General features: G+C 53.9%; 2 protein-coding genes across 5 annotated transcripts in view; both read left to right on the top strand.

The window, feature by feature from the left end:
- The window catches only part of FBXL19 (F-box and leucine rich repeat protein 19), a 29105-nt gene extending 19796 nt beyond the window's left edge, over window positions 1-9309 (top strand). For 2 of the 4 annotated variants that reach the window (XM_054455663.2, XM_054455661.2), the window contains exons 8-11: window positions 1744-1907; window positions 2005-2166; window positions 8017-8235; window positions 8339-9309. In XM_054455663.2, coding sequence (XP_054311638.1) covers window positions 1744-1907; window positions 2005-2166; window positions 8017-8235; window positions 8339-8517 — 724 coding nt within the window. In that variant the 3' untranslated portion in view covers window positions 8518-9309. The remainder of the gene's footprint in view (window positions 1-1743; window positions 1908-2004; window positions 2167-8016; window positions 8236-8338) is intronic. The other 2 variants (XM_054455662.2, XM_054455660.2) reach the window with 2 other exon arrangements.
- Window positions 9310-9782: 473 nt separating this feature from the next.
- On the top strand, window positions 9783-16261 carry ORAI3 (ORAI calcium release-activated calcium modulator 3). The gene is made up of 3 exons (XM_054455674.2): window positions 9783-9857; window positions 10359-10804; window positions 14501-16261. The coding sequence occupies exons 2-3, from the start codon at window positions 10577-10579 to the stop codon at window positions 15158-15160; spliced, it is 888 nt and encodes a 295-aa protein (XP_054311649.1). The 5' UTR covers window positions 9783-9857; window positions 10359-10576; the 3' UTR covers window positions 15161-16261.
- Window positions 16262-18577: the final 2316 nt, after the last annotated feature.

The following is an 18577-nucleotide window of genomic DNA, read 5'->3' on the forward strand; positions in this document are numbered from 1 at the left end:
TGATCGCAGCACTGCACCCCAGCCTGGGCAACTAAGCAAGACACTGTCTCAAGAAAAAAAAAAAAAAGCTTCCTGGGCCTGTTGCTTCTGACACAATCCATTGAGTCTCAGAGGCATTTCCGGACATGCCTTTGAGAAATACTGAACTCAGAGAAGAGAGTTCTCAAACTGAGTCCAAAGGAACTTCGGTGTACTACAAAATGTTACTAGATCACCTTGGGAGAGGTGGGGAAGGGTTCCTGGGGAAGTAAGTTTGAGAGGCCCTTCTCCAGTTCACTGCATGTTTTTTGTTTGTTTGTTTTTTGTTTTTTTTTTGAGACGGAGTCTCGCACTGTTGCCCCGGCTGGTGTGCAGTGGTGTGATCTCGGCTCGCTGCAACCTCCGCCTCCCGGGTTCAAGTAATTCTCCTGCCTCAGCCTCCCGAGTAGCTAGGATTACAGGCGCCCGCCACCACGCCCAGCTAATTTTTTGTACTTTTAGTAGAGACAGGGTTTCACTATGTTGGCCAGGCTGTTCTCGAATTCCTGACTTCGGGATCCACCCACCTCGGCCTCCCAAAGTGCTGGGATTACAGGCATGAGCCACTGCGCCCAGCCCACTGCATGTTAGATAGTCTGTTGGGGCCTGTGGAGTGCTCGGGATAGGAAACCTGTTTAATGTTGCTCAGGACTCGTTCATCTTTGTAGCTTCAATACTTGGGACCTATAACGCTTTCTATAATCAGAGTGAATAAATGAAATGCTGTAGATGAGGAGGTGGGAGAGAGTGGTCAGTGGAAGCTTTAAGTAGTTACTAGCTTGATTCATTCATTACAAATGCGCAGCTGGGTGCAGTAGCTCATGCCTGTAATCCCAGTGTTTTGGGAGGCCAAGCCAGGAGGATTGCTTGAGGCCAGGAGTTCAAGACCAGCCTAGGCAGCATAGTGAGAACCTGTCTGTACAAAAAAATTGTTTAAAAATTAGCCAGGCATGGTGACATGTGCCTGTGGTCCCAGCTACTCAGGAGGCTGAGGTGGGAGGATTGCTTGAGCCCAGTAGGTTGAGGCTGCAGTGAGCCTGGGTCCAGCCTGGGTTACAGAGTGAGACCCTGTCTCAAAAAAAATTTTTTTTCAAAAAGTGGAAAACGCAAATCTGCTCTTGTGGAATTTACATTGTAGTTGGAGGAACACAGTAATGTAATAGGGAAGATATTAGGGCTGTAAGTCCAGCTGCGGGCAGCTGGCTGTCAAGATGGGACAGGTGTGGATCAGAGGCAGAGATGAGTAAAGGAGGCAAGGACCCATGAGCACCAGAACTCAGTCAGGAATCAAGAAGCCCAAGGGTGGCTGGAGACGACTGGATAACACCAGTCTCCTTGGCATGACATCAGGCAGCATGCGTGGCATTTGTATATGTGTTGGGCAGCACACTTTCTATGCTGGGAGGCCCACAGCTGGGATGAGCCCATGTGACCTGACAGCTGCCCTGTGGGCAGGCAGAGTCGGAGGGCTATTGCCTTCAATCATAAACGAGGCTTCTGAGGCTCAGGGAGAGGAACAGACTTGCCCAGGGTCTCATTTCCAGTTAGTGATGGAGTTGGGTTCCAAGCCCAGTGCTCTTGGCTGAGGCCAGGTGCTTCTTGCCACCCTGTTGTCTGTGTGGCCAGAAGAGAGCTGGGGTGCACCCTTGGAGCTGGGGAGCCTGGGAACTGTGGGCTGCTGAGAGCTGAGGGCTGAGGTCTCTGTCTCCCCCCTATGGCCGCCAGGTGCTATGACAAGCGTCTGTGGCCTCGAATGGACCTGAGCCGGCGGAAGTCACTGACCCCGCCCATGCTCAGTGGTGTGGTTCGCCGCCAGCCCCGTGCCCTGGACCTCAGCTGGACAGGTGTCTCCAAGAAGCAGCTCATGTGGCTTCTGAACCGACTACAAGGTAGGGTGTGTGGTGCGGAGGACAAGGTGGGGACAGGGACAGGCCTGGGATGGAGTCCTCACAGCACCTGCTTCCTGACTGCCCCCTGTCTCCGCAGGCCTGCAGGAGCTGGTGCTCTCTGGCTGCTCCTGGCTCTCTGTCTCTGCCCTGGGCTCAGCCCCACTGCCAGCCCTGCGGCTCCTGGACCTCCGCTGGATCGAGGATGTTAAAGACTCCCAGCTCCGGGAGCTGCTGCTGCCTCCACCAGACACCAAACCAGGTGCAGCCTCTGTTTGCTTTTCTGGAGAATGGGCTGGGCAAGGGTAGGGTAGGGTAGGAGGCCTCTCAGGTCTCTTCTGACTCATGCTGGATGGCAAAGTACTTGAAGAAAGGAAAGAATACATGAGTTTGAATAGGAAGGCCCTGGTTGGGCATTATTCATTCATTCACCCACCTGCTGTGTACTTTGAACTGAGCCTTGAAAGGAACAGGGTTTTCCCAGGGAGCGTGAGACCCAGCAGTTTGGTGGGGCAGGAGGCCCATATTGGCAGAGGGGGATGCTGGGAGCAGAGGCCATCTCTCTTCATCTACTTAAATCTCATCATCCTTTAGGCCTGAGTATAAATGCCACTTCCTCCAAGAAGCTCTCCCTGATCCCACCCCACACTGAGCTCAGAGTCCCTCTCAGCTTTGAGAGCAGCCCGCCAGCATACTACTGGGCAATTGTGGAGTGCCTTGATGCACATCTGTGCCCTCCTGCCAGAGTCTCCAGCTCCCTGAGGGCAAGCGCTGGCTGGTCCCCCAGCACGTTCTCAGTGGCTGCTCTGCAGATAGCTGTTGAATGAATAACTTGAATGAGCAGGCAATCAGGATGGGAGAGGTCTAGTTTGAGGAAAGATTTTCAAAGGAGATTTGCAGTCCCCTGAAATAAGATAATCCTTTTGTTTGTTTTTGTTTTTTGAGACCATCTGGCTCTGTCACCCAGGCTGGAGTGCAGTGGCAAGATCTCGGCTTACTGCAACTTATGCCTCCTGAGTTCAAGTGATCCTCCCCACCTCAGCCTCCTGAGTAGCTGGGCCTACAGGCGTGTGCCACCACGTCTGGCTAATTTTTTTGTAATTTTTTTGTAATTTTTTTTATTTTTTTGAGGCGGAGTCTCGCTCTGTCGCCCAGGCTGGAGTGCAGTGGCGCGATCTCGGATCACTGCAAGCTCCACCTCCCGGGTTCACGCCATTCTCTTGCCTCAGCCTCCCAAGTAGCTGGGACTACAGGCACCCGCCACCACGCCCAGCTAATTTTTTGTATTTTTAGTAGAGAAGGGGTTTCACTGTGTTAGCCAGGATGGTCTCGATCTCCTGACGTCATGATCCGCCCGCCTCGGCCTCCCAAAGTGCTGGGATTACAGGCGTGAGCCACTGCACCCGGCCTGTAATTCTTATAGAAACAGGGTTTCATCATGTTGTCCAGGCCGATCTCGAACTCCTTGTCTCAAGTGATCTGCCCACCTCTGCCTTCCAAAGTGTTGGGATTATAGGCGTGAGCCACCATGCCTGGCCAAAAGAATCTTTTCTTTTGGAGTTCTTTCACCCTTCTCTTTCATAGTTCCCTTCTTCCCACCCCACCCCCTCCACAACAGCCCTGGAAGGGGAGAATAGAGAAGCAACTAAAATTCTTCCCGTATTCTAGATGAGGCACTGGAGGCCCAGAGGGATTGACTGCTGCAGGTCACCCAGTCAGGCCAGAGCACTCAGCCATTGTCCACTCTTACTGGAATTGGACTGAGTTGGAGAGCTATGGGTGGGGGGTAAGGTGGGCATTGGGAATGGTGCATCCTGGGAGGTGAGAAAGTGCTGGTTGGTCCATTTCCTCCTGCTGGAATTCAGTTCAGTTCAGCCCTTTATCAGGAGCTCAGGAAGGTGGGCCTTTTTTTTTTTTTTTTTTTTTTAGTTTTTAAATTTTTTTTTTAACTTTTAAGTTCATGGGTATATGTGCAGGTTTGTTAAATGGGTAAACTTGTGTCATGGGGGTTTGTTGTACCGATTATTTCATCACCCAGGTATTAAGTCTATTTACCATTAGTTATTTCTCCTGATCCTCTCCCTCCTCCCTCCGAAAGGCTCCAGGGTGTGTTGTTCCCATGGATGTGTCCATGTATTCTCATCATTTAGCTCCCACCTCGAAGTGAGAACATGCAATTTCTGTTCCTGCATTAGTTTGCTAAGGATAATGGCCTCCAGCTCCATCCATGTTCCTGTAAAGGACATGATCTTGTTCTTTTTTATGGCTGCATAGTATTCCATGGTGTATATGTACCACATTTTCTTTATTCATTCTTTCATTGATGGGCATTGAGGTTGATTCCATGGCTTTTACTATCATGAACAGTGCCATACACCTTCAAACTCTTGCCCAGCTTAAATGCCACCACCTTAGTGAAATCCTCACTGATGCCCACTCCTCCCTGCCCAAGCCAGAAGTGACTTCTGTTTCCTCTGCTTTCCTCTATGGGCCTTTCCTCCTTGTGCCTTTAGCTGTGGCCCAAGGTTGAGGGCATCTGTAAAGGTATCCCCTCTCCAGGCCCCTGGCTCCTCAAAGACAGGAGGAGGGGTTAAAATTTAGGGCTTGCAAAGTCAAGTGCCCATAGAGTTGGCCTGAGAGGTAACAGAAGTGATGCATTGGTGCAGGACATTAGGGAGTGGCACCTAGCCACCCAGCTCCCCTCAGTCATCATCTGGTGGGAAGGAGTGCCTAGTGAGGCCACATCTTACGATTCTTCAAGGAAAAGCTCAGTACCTAAATTTATTTATAAAAATGTCCTTTTTGTAGTGTTAGTCATTAAGGAAATTTTTAGCATTCTGTAGACTCCATAAAACACGTTTGGAGGGCAGCCTCATGGTTTGTGCCATCTGATCTATTAATAGTTTATCTTAGGGATAGGCTGGTGCCTGGGAGGCAGACGACACTGTGGTTAGAGTTCAGATTTAGCATCACCAGGCCTGGGTTTCCTGGCTGTAAACAGGAATGATGATCAGAGATGTTGTCTCCCAAGGCTGTGGTTCTTAAAGTGTGGTCGGGGGACCAGCAGCATCCACAAAACTGGAGAACTTGTTAAAAAAGTAAACTCTGGGCCAGGCGTGGTGGCTCACACCTGTAATCCTAGCACTTTGGGAGGCCGAGGTGGGCAGACCACTTGAGGTCAGGAGTTCGAGACCAACCTGGCCAACATGGTGAAACCCCATCTCTACCAAAAAAATTTAAAAAATTAGCCAGGCGTGGTGGTGCATGCTTTTAATCCCAACTACTTGGGAGGCTGAGGCAAGGAGATTGCTTGAACCTGGGAGGTGGAAGTTGCAGTGAGCCGAGATTGCACCACTGTACTCCAGCCTGGGTTACAGAGTGAGACTCCATCTCAAAAAAAAAAAAAAAGAAGTAAACTCTGGTCAGGTGCGGTGGCTCAGGCCTGTAATCCCAGCACTTTGGGAGGCCAAAGTGGGAGGATCAAGGCTACAATGAGCTACAGGGAGGTCGAGGCTGCAGTAAGCTGTGATTGTACCACTGCACTCCAGCCTGGGCGACAGAGCAAGACCATGTCTCAAAAACAAATGAACCTGTAGACCTGTCTAAACTCTGGGGATGGGACCAGCAATCCCTTTTTTTCTTTTTTTTTTTTTTTTTTTTGAGACGTAGTCTTGATCTGTCACCCAGTCTGGGGTACAGAGGTGTAATCTCGGCTCACTACAACCTCTGACTCCCTGGTTCAGGCAATTCTCCTGTCTCAGCCTCCTGAGTAGCTGGGATTACAGGCATGCACCACCACACCCGGCTAATTTTTTTGTATTTTTGGTAGAGACGGGGTTTCACCATGTTGGCCAGGCTGGTCTCGAACTCTTGACCTGATGATCCACCTGCCTCAGCCTCCCAAAGTGCTGGGATTACAGGCGTGAGCCACCGCGCCCAGCCGGGACCAGCAATCCCTTTTAACCAGCCCTTCCAGGTGACTTTGAAGCCTCTCTAGTTTGAGAGCCATTGGCATAAAATAAATGTAAACCATATTCTTTGGATGCCAAGATGAGGGGTGTGAGCACTTTGATCCTGCAGACTGGGGAGGAGGGAGCCTCTGAGCTCAGACCTGAAAACTAGGGACAGAGGGACATGGGGCAGGCAGAGTCTCTCAGGCAGGGCCACTTGTGGAATGTGGCCTAGGTGTTTAGGGGTGAGGGAGAGGAGTTAGCAGCTGAGACCTTATAGGAACTGGGATGTTCTACCAAGGAGGCTGGACCTCTTTGAGGCGCCCTCAGAGAGTTTTAGAGGAGGGATGCTGTCCCATTTGTATTTGAGATCGGCTTTCTGGATGCCAGAAAGAAGAGCAGAGAAGTGGAGCAGGTGAGGAGGTTGGGCCAGGAGTGCAGGCACCAGTTGTGTTGACCCCAAGTGGTGACCAGGGAGAAAAGAGAGGCTCCTGATGGGGACTTACTGACCATGGAGGGGAGGGAAGTGGGAGAGGGGCCTGGATGGTAGGCCCGTCAGGGATGTCATGTGTCTGATGAATGAATGAACAAAAATAAATTGAACACCTACTCTGTCTTGTTGCTGGGACTATAGCAATAAACAACACAGACAAAAATTCCTGCCTTTGTAGTACTGACAGCCTTGTGGCAGGAAAGAAAGATTAATAAGAAAAATGTATATATGGCCGGGTACAGTGGCTCATGTGTGTAATCCCAGAACTTTGGGAGGCTGAGGTGGGTGGATCACGAGGTCTGGAGTTCGAGACCAGCCTGGCCAACATGGTGAAAACCCATCTCTACTAAAAATACAAAATAGCCAGGCGTGGTGGTGTGTGCCTGTAATCCTGGCTACTCGGGAGGCTGAGGCAGGAGAATTGCTTGAACCTGGGAGGCGGAAGTTGCAGTGACCCGAGATTGCGCCATGGCACTCCAGCCTGGGTGACAGAGCGAGACTCCGTCTTGGGGGAAAAAAAAAAGGAAAACGTATATATGTCAGAAAAATGCATATAATATGTCAAATGGTGAGAAGAGGAAAAAATGATGCAAGGAAGTGGTAGGAGTGTGGAGAATTACATTAGTTTTTGCATTGCTATAAAGAAATACCTTCAGCTGGGTAATCTGTAAAGAAAAGAGGTTGAATTGGCTCAGGATTCTGTAAGAAGTATGGTGCCTGCATCTGCTCAGCTTCTGGGGAGGCCTCAGGTAGCTTTTACTCTTGATGGAACGTGAAGGAGTCGGCATGTCATGTGGCAAGACAGCTAGCAAGAAAGAGGAGGGGAGGTCACAGACTCTATTTATTTATTTATTTATTTTGAGATGGAGTCTTGCTCTGTTGCCCAGGCTGGGGTGCAGTGGCACAATCTTGGCTCACTGCAACCTCCACCTCTCCGGTTCAAGTGATTCTCCTGCCTCAGCCTCCTGAGTAGCTGGGATTACAGGCACATGCCACCATGCCCGGCTAATTTTTGTATTTTTAGTAGAGACGGGGTTTCACCACGTTGGCCAGGCTGGCCTTGAACTCCTGACCTTATGATCCACCCACTTCGGCCTCCCAAAGTGCTGGGATTACAGGCGTAAGCCATCATGCCCGGCCCTCTTCTTTTTTTTTTTTTTTTTTTTTTTTTGAGACAGAGTCTCACTCTGTTGACCAGGCTGGAGTGCAGTGGCACAATCTCGGCTCACTGCAACCTCCATCTCCCAGGTTCAAGGGAGTCTTCTGCCTCAGCATCCTGAGTAGCTGGGACTACAGGCGCCTGCCACCATGCCTGGGTAATTTTTGTATGTTTAGTAGAGACAAGGTTTTGCCATGTTAGGCCAGGCTAGTCTCGAACTCCTGACCTCAAGTGAGCCGCCTGCCTCGGCTTCCCAAAGTGCTGGGATTACAGGTGTGAGCCACCACACCTGGCAGAATACTGTAGTCTCAAATACAGTAATCATGGAAGGCCTCCGAGGAGGTGATGTGAGAAGTGGACAGATGAGGTCAGGCCATGAGGGTGTTTTTGAGAAGAGCAAGTCGCAGAGTGCACCAGGTCACTCACTTATGTGGGAAGTAGGTGGAGGGCAGATGGTCTGGATACCTGGGCGCAGGGATGAGAGTGCTGACCTCTCATCTGGCTGCCCAGGGCAAACAGAGAGCCGTGGTCGGCTGCAGGGGGTGGCAGAACTTCGCCTGGCAGGTCTGGAGCTGACAGATGCCTCCCTGCGGCTCCTGTTGCGCCACGCACCCCAGCTGAGCGCCCTGGACCTGAGCCACTGCGCCCACGTCGGGGACCCCAGTGTTCACCTCCTCACGGCCCCCACGTCCCCACTCCGCGAGACCCTGGTGCACCTCAATCTTGCTGGTAAGCACGGTTCCCCGTCCGTCCTGCCAGCCTGTGGGTCCCCACGGCCAGTGCCAACCCCTTGCTCACCTGCCTGGTCTCAGCTCCACTGCCCCATCCCCAGGTTGCCATCGCCTAACGGACCACTGCCTCCCGCTGTTCCGCCGCTGCCCTCGTCTACGCCGCCTAGACCTGCGCTCCTGCCGCCAGCTCTCACCCGAAGCTTGTGCCCGGCTGGCAGCTGCCGGGCCCCCTGGCCCCTTCCGCTGCCCTGAGGAGAAGCTGCTTCTCAAGGACAGCTAGTTGGGCGCCCCCCACCCTCCCCCGGACTCGACAGGAGCCTGGACCTCCGGCTTCATTTCACCCCTGCTGGGAGGCCAGGTTCCCACCTCACCACCCTAGGATTCCTGAGTGTCAGTGACTTGGGATTCCCACCCAGGGACTCAAGCCAGCCACCCCCTTCTTTCCCCCCTGCACTGATATCTCTGGGGGTTTCTCCTTCCCATGTCCTCCCCCTGCTACCTGCTTCATTGTCCATCCCCTGGGGGGAGTGGGTCAGAGGTACTGGAGGGTGCTGAGCCGAAGGGACGGTGGGAGGGGGGTTATGTTGCAAGTGTTTGGGGGGGAGAATGGGGAAAGGACACGCACAGGATATGGGAGCCAGGGGCTGGGGGAGGTGGAAGGGGCGGGGGGCGGGGCAGACAGCAGACCACCAAGGGTTCAGGGAACAAAGACCAGTTACTTGGAGTGGGGGGTGGGGGTGGGGCCACAAAAGGAAAACAGGAGGAGCAATTGGGGATCCAGGTGTCAGAGGTAGGGGAGCCAGGGGCAAGCCGGGGCTGAGCTGGAGATGGGGATGAGAGCAGGTGTGGGGACAGCAATACCCCCTTGGGGGTCACCTCTCTGCTTCCCCCCTCCCCAGGCTTCAGTTCCTTCCCCCTCACCCTGACTCCTTGAACGTCACTGAAAACGGCAGCTATTGCAAGGAGTGGGGGCCGCGGGCAGCCGCTCTTCAGCTCGCGGCCCAGGGGAGTGGCGAGGGGCGCCCCAACCCCCTGCCCGCCTCTCCGCACAATACTTGAACATTCATCTGTACTGAAGTGTTACTTGAACCGGGGGAACCTCGGACCCGGGGGAGCCGGAGTGTGAGGGGACTGGACCAGCTTGGACTGAGACCTGAGACCGGGCGGGTGGGCGCCCATTTGGGACTGCGCCACCCCCAGGCTCGTTCTTGTTTTACCGTATTGAGCGGCGGCACCCGCCGGACCCGCCTTATGGCTGGGGGCGCCAGCCCAAGGATGGGGACCATGGGATTCCTCCAGCCTGGCTCTTCCCACTCTTTCATCGTCATGGAAACTTGTATCCCATTTGCCCAGGGAACTGCCACTCCTGGTTGCCATGGAAATAGCAGCCAACGGACACCTCCTGATGCCAGTCCTAAGGCTGGAAATGGCCCCCTCTTAGTTGCCATGGGAACCTAGTAACAGACTCTCCTGGCCCTCCTTCCCCGCCCCTTCCTCCAGCGCGGGGTGGGGCTTCGGGACCCGGGGGATGAGCCGGGCCAGGTCCCGCCCCTCCGCGCAGGCCTCCGGGGGGCCGGGGCTTACCATGTAGGGGAGGGGAGATCTATCCACATACCTCAGGTAACAGGGAGGTGCGCGGGTGGGGGGAGGGCTGGGCGGACCAAAGGCCGGAGGGGTGGGGCCTGGGGATAGCGAGAGGCTTGAGAATGGGGCCGCTTGGGGGAGGGAAGAGGCAGCCCGGCGAGGGGCAAGCGGGGGACCCAGCCGGGCTGGGCCCCTGGGCCCCGGGTCTGTACAATACGGTTTGCTATAAAACTCAAAATCTTCCAGCCGGGGCTGCGGAGTTAGTGTGTGTATCTGCGGGGTTCCTACCTACAGATGAGTGGGCTCACCACTCCTGGGCTCATTTTGGGAGAGATTTGGAAGTGTGGACGCCTGGGGTGTCCAGCTGTACCTTGGAGGGGGCTGGAGCTGGCGTGCACCTCGGTGGGGTCCAGGCCCTTGGATAATGTTCTTGGTGGGTAGGGTTCGCGGGGAATCTCTGCGGGCCCGGGACTGCGGGGACTCGGTCCCCGGCTCCACCCCATCATGTGGCTAGCCCCGGCTCCGCCTCTGTCCCAGTTCCTGTTTTGGCCGTCGCTGTCCCGCTCCGGCCCCTGGGGCTCCCCGCAGACGCTGCTCTTCCTGCTCCACTGGGGCTGCCTCTTCCTGGGCGCCCGCCGCCTGCATCCTGCTCGCCCTGTCTGGGAATGGGGCCGCCCCCGGGCTTGGGCCGGCCCGGCTGGGGCCCCCGAGGCGCTTCTGCCCCGTAGTGACCACCGGGTGCCGCCGCCCCCAGGATGAAGGGCGGCGAGGGGGACGCGGGCGAGCAGGCCCCGCTGAACCCTGAGGGCGAAAGCCCTGCAGGCTCGGCCACGTACCGGGAGTTCGTGCACCGCGGCTACCTGGACCTCATGGGGGCCAGTCAGCACTCGCTGCGGGCGCTCAGCTGGCGCCGCCTCTACCTCAGCCGGGCCAAACTCAAAGCTTCCAGCCGCACGTCTGCCCTGCTCTCGGGCTTCGCCATGGTGAGGGGCCGGAAGGGGTCACACCCGGTGGGGCAGAGCACGTGGGGGGCACAGGTCAGGGGGCGAAGTAAACAGGTCCCAAGGGAGACAGGGCAGAGGGGGCTTTCGTCAAGGGGGGAGGAACAAGGTCCCGCGGGACTGAGCAAGTCTCTTCTTACGGATGTATGTGTGCAGGGGACCCCAAGAGACGGGGCCACCGGCGGACACGAAAGTCCTAAAGGTGTCATAGTGGGAGTGGGGTGAACAAATCACCAGTGGGGTTGACTGCAACAATGAGACAGAGTGGTCCAGATGGAGCCTGTTCCTGGCAGAAGTGGTTCCTAAGTCCCAGTGCCAGTTTCAAAGGCAGGTCAGCTGGGTGGGGGCTGCATCAACAGGTGGGGGGCTCGAGATGGATCAGCTGGGTGGAAGGGTCACCCAGCTGAAGATGGGCTCGTCCCAGGGAAGGTGGCCACTCTTCAGCGGGCCCAAGGGGTGCTAGTGTCAACCAGGAAAACTGACAAGAGATCATGCCCGGGAGGGAATCGCTGGGGAAGGAGGCTGATGAGAAAACTGATAAGCGAGTCTCAAGCTGATAAACCCCAGGTGCAGGAGGACGGTGTCGGCTAACGGTCTGCCCCAGCAGTGGCCTCACAGGAAGTGGGATGGAGGGAGGTCCCAGGGTGAGGATCAGCAGACAGTCCTGGCTCCTCCCTGCTTGTGGCCAGCTGTGTGACCCTGGACAGGCCTCCACCCCTCCTTGCAAGCCAGTGGGAAACTGTAAGATCATGGAGGGTGCGCCCTCTGTAGCCAGCCAAGTAACCGCCCCAGGGTGAGCCAGGCATGTCAGAGCAGGTCACGTACCAAGGATGGCTCAGACTAGCCTGCTAATTGGACAGGTGTGGAAAGTAAAAGCCTTGCCTCTGGGCAGGAGCGAATGAACTGGGACCCAGGGTTGCTGCTCTGTTAGTTTGGGGTTTCCCCACCATCACCCCAGGAAAAAGGAGAAAGTAAGCTGCAGGAGGTACTTTGGGGAACGCACTCCTGTGGGGGTGGATATCAGAGGCGGTTGGGGTGGGGACCATGGCACTAGGGGATCTGGGCTAGTCCCTGCCCCGTCTGTGCCACAACCTCCGTATTTGAACAATGAACAGGGAAACTCTCTAACCCTAAGGGTCATCATAAGCCAAAGACCAGCTTACCTTTCATGATGGGGGCATCACTTGGGGACAGGGTGTTGGCTCCCCTTCATCTGCACAGCCTGCAGAGGGAAGGGAGCAGCCACCCAAGCTGAGGGAGGTCAACCCTATGGTCAAGCCTATTCCCAAGGAGACAATCCCTCCAGGGCAGAATATGCAGGTGCAGGTTGCTGGGGTGACAGCTTAAGGGCCCAAGCCTTCTCCGCAGAAGCAAAGGGCTGGAGGTTTAGGTTCTGGGGGCAGGACTGGCCGCAGTCCTAGCAGGGGTGACCGAGCCTGGGCCAGGATCTGGGAGAAACCAGGACTAAGCCTGGCCCAGATCCCTGTCTGTGGAAAACACCTCCTGACACCTGCCATGGCCCAATTTCCCAAAATACTCAGCCCTGTTTTCCTACCTCCACCCGCCAGCCTCTACACCTACCTTCTTCTTTCCCCAGGCCCAGAGCAATTGAACGGACCCTACAAGAACCAGGGATGGGGAGAGAGTGGGGTTCTGAAACTCAGGTGGCCTAAGTTAGAATAGCATTACACAAATTGTATCCAGCTGTCACTAAGCACCAGACACTGCCCTCAGTGCCTTTATGTACATCATCTGTTAGCCTACAAAGTGGGTACTGCTACTCTGGCCATTTTACAGATGAGGAAACTGAGGATCAGAGATGTTAAGACACCTGCCCAAGGTCCCACAGCAAGTAAGTGGCAGGATTTGAGCCTAAGCCGTCTGGTTCCAGACTCCAAATTTATAAATTCCTAGAATAGGGTCATCAACTCAAATGTTTGCAAAGGGCCAGGCAGGTAATATGGATGCCAAGTTGGCTGGGTAGGGACTAGCAAGCAAGAGACCCCATGACATTGGGGGTGATGGCTCACGCCTTTCATCCCAGCACTTTGGGAGGCCAAGGCAGGAGGATCGCTTGAGCCCAGGAGCCCAGGAGTTCGAGTCCAGCCAGCCTGGGCAACATAGTAAGACCTGGCATCTACCAAAAAAAAAAAAAAAAAAAAGAGAGAGACCCCATGACCTTTCCAAGGGGAGCAGCCATGACTGATTTGAACTGATAGTTGCCATACAGGAACGCGGGCCAAGTGTGGCCAGTTCTTCCAAGTTTTCAAGGGGATCTGGAAATAGGGATATAAGAAGTCTCTTGAGTTTTACAAGTTGGCAACATCTTCCATTTTTTAAGAAACACACTGTGTGAGCCAAGCAAAACACGTCTGCAAGCTGGCAGTGGTCCACAGAGTGCCAATTTGTAAACTCTGTCCTCAGACTTTAGCATTCACTATAGCAAGAACAGCAAACACATACCTAGTGCTTACTCTGTGCCTGGCACTGTTCTTTTTCTTTTTCTTTTCCTTTTCCTTTTCCTTTCCTTTCCTCTTTCTTTCTTTCCTTTTCCTTTCCGTTCCTCTTTCTTTTTTTCTTTCTTTTTCTTTATTTCTTTTCTTTCTTATCTTTCTTTCTTTCTTTTTTTTTTTTGAGACAGAGTCCCACCCTGTCACCCAGGCTGGAGTGCAGTGGTGCGATCTCGGCTCACTGCAACCTCTGCCTCCTGGGTTCAAGCAATTCTCCTGCCTCAGCTTCCCAAGCTCCTGAGTAGCCGGGATTAGAGGCGCACACCATCATGCCCGGCTAATTTTTATATTTTTAGTAGACACAGGGTTTCACCATGTTGGCCAGGCTGGTCTTGAACCCCTGACCTCAGGTGATCCGCCCGACTCGGCCTCCCAAAGTGTTGGGATGAAAGGCGTGAGCCACCACTCCCAGCCCATTTCATGTATATTTCATTTAATGTTTATACGAACCCTAAAAGGCAGGGAGGTGCTGTTATCGATCTCCATTTCCAGATAGGAAATTGAGGCACACAGAGAACTGACTTGCTCAAGATTACACAGCTAGAGCAGAGAATGATCCCAGGCAGCCCAGCTACAGAATCTGCTGTTTGATCCTTGTGCAGTAAACCTGTTAGAAGCATGTCATCCAGCCCTTTTTTTTATTTTTATTTTATTTTTTTTTTTTGAGACAGAGTCTTGCTCTGTTGCCCAGGCTGGAGTGCAGTGGCGTGATCTCGGCTCACTCAAACTTCTGCCTCCTGGGTTCAAGCAGTTTTCCTGCCTCAGCCTGCCGAGTAGCTGGGATTACAGGCATGTGCCACGATGCCCGGCTAATTTTTGTACTTTTAGTAGAGATGGGGTTTTGCCATGTTGGCCAGGTTGGTCTCAAACTCCTGACCTCAGGTGATCCACACACTTTGGCCTCCCAAAGTGCTGGGATTATAGGCGTGAGCCACCACGCCTGGCCATCCAGTCCTCTTGATAGGCAGGTGGGGAAACCAGAACAGAACAGAGACTTTGCAAAGCTGTCCATTCGTTTACTCAACAGAGACTGAATGTCTCCGCTTTCTGCCAGGCACGGTTCTAGGTCCTAGGGATATGTATCAGTGATGTATCCCAATAGGCGGAAAAAATCTCTACAGTTGAGGAGGTTTTGGGGAGATCAGTACATCCCCTCTTGTCCCTGCAGGTGGCCATGGTGGAGGTGCAGCTGGAGAGCGACCACGAGTACCCACCAGGCCTGCTGGTGGCCTTCAGTGCCTGCACCACCGTGCTGGTGGCTGTGCACCTCTTTGCACTCATGGTCTCCACGTGTCTGCTGCCCCACATTGAAGCTGTGAGCAACATCCACAACCTCAACTCTGTCCACCAGTCGCCACACCAGAGACTGCACCGCTACGTGGAGCTGGCCTGGGGCTTCTCCACTGCCCTGGGCACCTTTCTCTTCCTTGCTGAAGTTGTCCTGGTTGGTTGGGTCAAGTTTGTGCCCATTGGGGCTCCCTTGGACACACCGACCCCCATGGTGCCCACATCCCGGGTGCCCGGGACTCTGGCACCAGTGGCTACCTCCCTTAGTCCAGCTTCCAATCTCCCACCATCCTCTGCGTCCGCAGCACCGTCCCAGGCTGAGCCAGCCTGCCCACCCCGGCAAGCCTGTGGTGGTGGTGGGGCCCATGGGCCAGGCTGGCAAGCAGCCATGGCCTCCACAGCCATCATGGTACCCGTGGGGCTCGTGTTTGTGGCCTTTGCCCTGCATTTCTACCGCTCCTTGGTGGCACACAAGACAGACCGCTACAAGCAAGAACTAGAGGAACTGAATCGCCTGCAGGGGGAGCTGCAGGCTGTGTGAGGCTGGTGTTAGCCATGGCTCACTGCAAGCACTGCCTCCCTCCCGGGTCTGTAAGAGGCCGCAGGGGCCTACAGACCTCATCCCCCCCCATCCCCTGGCTGGAGCCACTTCCAGTGGCCACTCTCAGGCAGAGTTCAGATTCCTGCCTGGAGGGTCCTCTGGGCTGGGCCTTGGGGCAGCTCCCACATTCCCAGGGATTTTCCCCATCAGTCTGTCCCTTGGGTTTTGCAAGCTACTCTGCACCTGGGCTGGCCTCAGTTGAAGGATCATGCAGTAGATAGAGGGGAGGCAGGGAGAGCTTGTGGGACCTTCAGTGCCGACTTTAGCCACCATTTCCATTCCTATACAGGATGTGAAGGTCAGAAGGCAGCCAACTGTTGGTTTAATTTTTTTTTTTTTTTTGAGACAGTCTGTGTTTCCCAGGCTGGAGTGTAGTGATACAGTCACAGCTCACTGTAGCCTCGACCTTCCAGGCTCAAAAGATTCTCCCACCACAGCCTCCCAGGTAGTGAGTAGCTGGTACTACAGGTGTGTGCTGCCACACCCGACTAATTTTTTTGTAGAGACGGGGTTTCGCTATGTTCCCAGGCTGGTCTCAAACTCCTGGGCTCAAGTGAACCTCCCGCCTCGGCCTCCCAAAGTGCTGGGATTCCTTGCTTTATTTCTGTAGAATCTATTTTATGGTTGGCATTTTGGGGGAAGATTTCGATGGGTTCCACATTCTTGCTTTAGTTGTTGTAGAGGGATTTGGGTGTTTCTACCCAAGGCATTGGTCTAGCTTTTCCTACAATGAACCTATCTTTGGAGGTTCAAGCTCCCCACCTTCCCCCACCATGGTGACCTGTGGCCACTCGCAGAAGAGATGGTGCCTGACCCACTGCCCTAGCCCCACGCTATGCACCAAACTTGTTCTCCCCCTCCTGGTCCAGGGCTGGGGTCTTTAGAGACTGACAGCCTCTGCCCCAGGCCTGAGTCCTTAGCAAGGGTTGGGTGAGGAGGTTTTAAGGGAGAAGGTCCAGTCCTTAGCCTTTGGAATACAAAACTCTTCTGACACTGAATTTGGATGCACCTTGTTTTATATAATAAATCGTGTTTCACAGATGTCCCTGTTGCTGTGAAAGGGATGCAGGGCAGGCCTTCTTAGGATAACTTTACTTGTTCCCAAGAGCCGGGTGGTGGCAAGTTTGGGTGGACAGGACCTGGGAGGGGAGTGGGTTTCAGGTGTAACCCTGTCAGATGCTAACAAGGGCCAACAGCTTCTGAATAGGGAGAGTTATTCCAAGGCTACAGGCTTTGAACTCTTGTCCCTGAGTTCAGAGTGTCTATCTCTTCCACTGAATATTTATTTAGAGACGGAGTCTTGTGTTGTCCAGGCTGGAGTGCAGTGGTGCGATCTCGGCTCACTGTAACCTCTGTCTCCCGGGTTCAAGCAATTCTCCTGCCTCAGCCACCAGAGTAGCTGGGATTACAGGCGTGTGCCGCCACACCCGGCTAATTTTTGTATTTTTATTAGAGACTGGGTTTCGCCATGTTGGCCAAGCTGGTCTCAAACTCCTGACCTCAGGTGATCCACCTGTCTTGGCCTCCCAAAGTGCTGGGATTACAGGCATGAGCCACCACACCCGGCCCTCCCTGAGTGTTTAGTATAAGCACTTTTTTTTTTTTTTTTTTTTGAGACGGAGTCTCGCTCTGTCTCACACTGTTGCATAGGCTGGAGTACAGTGGCATGATCTCGGCTCACTGCAAGCGCCACCTCCCGGGTTCATGCCATTCTCCTGCCTCAGCCTCCCAAGTAACTGGGACTACAGGTGCCCACCACCACGCTCGGCTAATTTTGTTTTTGTATTTTTAGTAGAGATGGGGTTTCACCGTGTTAGCCAGGATGGTCTTGATCTCCTGACCTAGTGATCCACCTGCCCTGGCCTCCCAAAGTGCTGGGATTACAGGCGTGAGCCATCGCGCCCAGCCAAGACAGAGTCTCACTCTTTTGCCCAGGCTGGAGTGCAGCTGTGCAATCTTGGCTCACTGCAGCTTTGACCTCCCAGGCTCATGAGCCTCCCACCTCGGCCTCCCAAATAGCTGGCACCACAGGCACGTCCCACCAACCCAGCTAATTAAATTTTTTTTTTTTTTTTTTGTAGAGAGGAGGGTCTCACTATGTTGTCCAGGCTGGTCTTGAACTCCTGGGCTCAAGTGATCCTCCCACCTTGGCCTCCCAAAGTGCTGAGATTACAAGTGTTAGCCACTGCACCTGGCCTCAAGTTTCTTTCTTGAGCAACTACCACATACTAGGGGACTTTCATAGGTTATCTTATTTAACTCTCACAACACCTCAAGCGTTAAGTCTTTATCATTTTCATTTCAGAGATAAGGAAACAGGCCCAAGAAGGCTGAAGATCTTGCCCAAAACCACACAGCTAGTCCATGAAACTGAACTTGGACTATCTACCCCTCACATGGGAATCTCTCTTTGATTTGAGAAAAGGAACCAGTGCTTTTCAACTGGAACAGAAAGGAATCTGATCTCAACACCTATGCCTCCACGTAAATTAATTTTTTCAGCCTTATTTCCCTCAAAATTTTAGAGTCCTAATCTTCTATCTTGTGGTGTGAGACCTTGGATAAGTCTCCCTTCCACCTTTTCCTATTACTTAAAATGGTGAATTTGCATAAACCAGGCTCTAAGGGTCTTTTCTGCACTGTTCGGATGTGTACAAATTGACATCCAAGTTTAAAGGAAGACTCCGAAACTTAGGTCAATGACTTGCCCAAGGCCATATAGCGAGGGCCTGATGTACGCATATCAGGAGCCTGCGGCATCCTCAGCTCAGGAAAAGGGACCTCCTGGGAGTGCCTGCGTCCACACGGGATCAAAACGGTGCCCAGCCTTCAGAAGACCTCAGCCCGAGTTCCAGGGGTAGGCCTGGGCCACTGCTGCCGTTGTGCGGAGGCCTCCCATGAGCATAGGGCTCCATAGCCAAAGAAGCAGGCACTGGGCCCATGACGCCAGGAGGACACACCAGTCCAGTCCCGTTCCTGTAGGACCTCGTTTATTATTACAGGGCCCATTTAAGGGCACTTAGGCCCCACTAGGCTCATCAGAAAACCTTGAGGCAGTCCCTGGATTTAACCACTAATGGTGGGTTTGAGTACGGCAAAGTAGGGCACCTTCTACAGGCCTCACTCTCCCCATCTAGCAAATGGGCATCCTAAGCAGCCAGACACCCAAGGGCAATAACGGGAAGGAAAGACACCCTGCATTTATGTGCGAGGCGGGGCAAACTGCCTGAGTCACCGCTCACGGTTGTGTTTTTCCACCTCCCGGCCGTCCCTCCCATCTGGGTGAGTCCTCGTGGGTCCTCCCGGAGGCGCCCCCTAGTCCCAGGCTCCGCACGCCCTGGCCCCGCCCCTTTACTC

The sequence above is a fragment of the Pongo pygmaeus genome, chromosome 18, assembly GCF_028885625.2.
Source record: "Pongo pygmaeus isolate AG05252 chromosome 18, NHGRI_mPonPyg2-v2.0_pri, whole genome shotgun sequence".
Lineage (NCBI taxonomy): Eukaryota > Metazoa > Chordata > Mammalia > Primates > Hominidae > Pongo > Pongo pygmaeus.

Coding starts and splice junctions, on each gene's coding strand:
- ORAI3 (XM_054455674.2), top strand. CDS start 10,577: ATGAAGGGCGGCGAGGGGGACGCGGGCGAGCAGGCCCCGCTGAACCCT. Junction 10,805..14,500: donor TGCTCTCGGGCTTCGCCATG/GTGAGGGGCCGG, acceptor TTGTCCCTGCAG/GTGGCCATGGTGGAGGTGCA.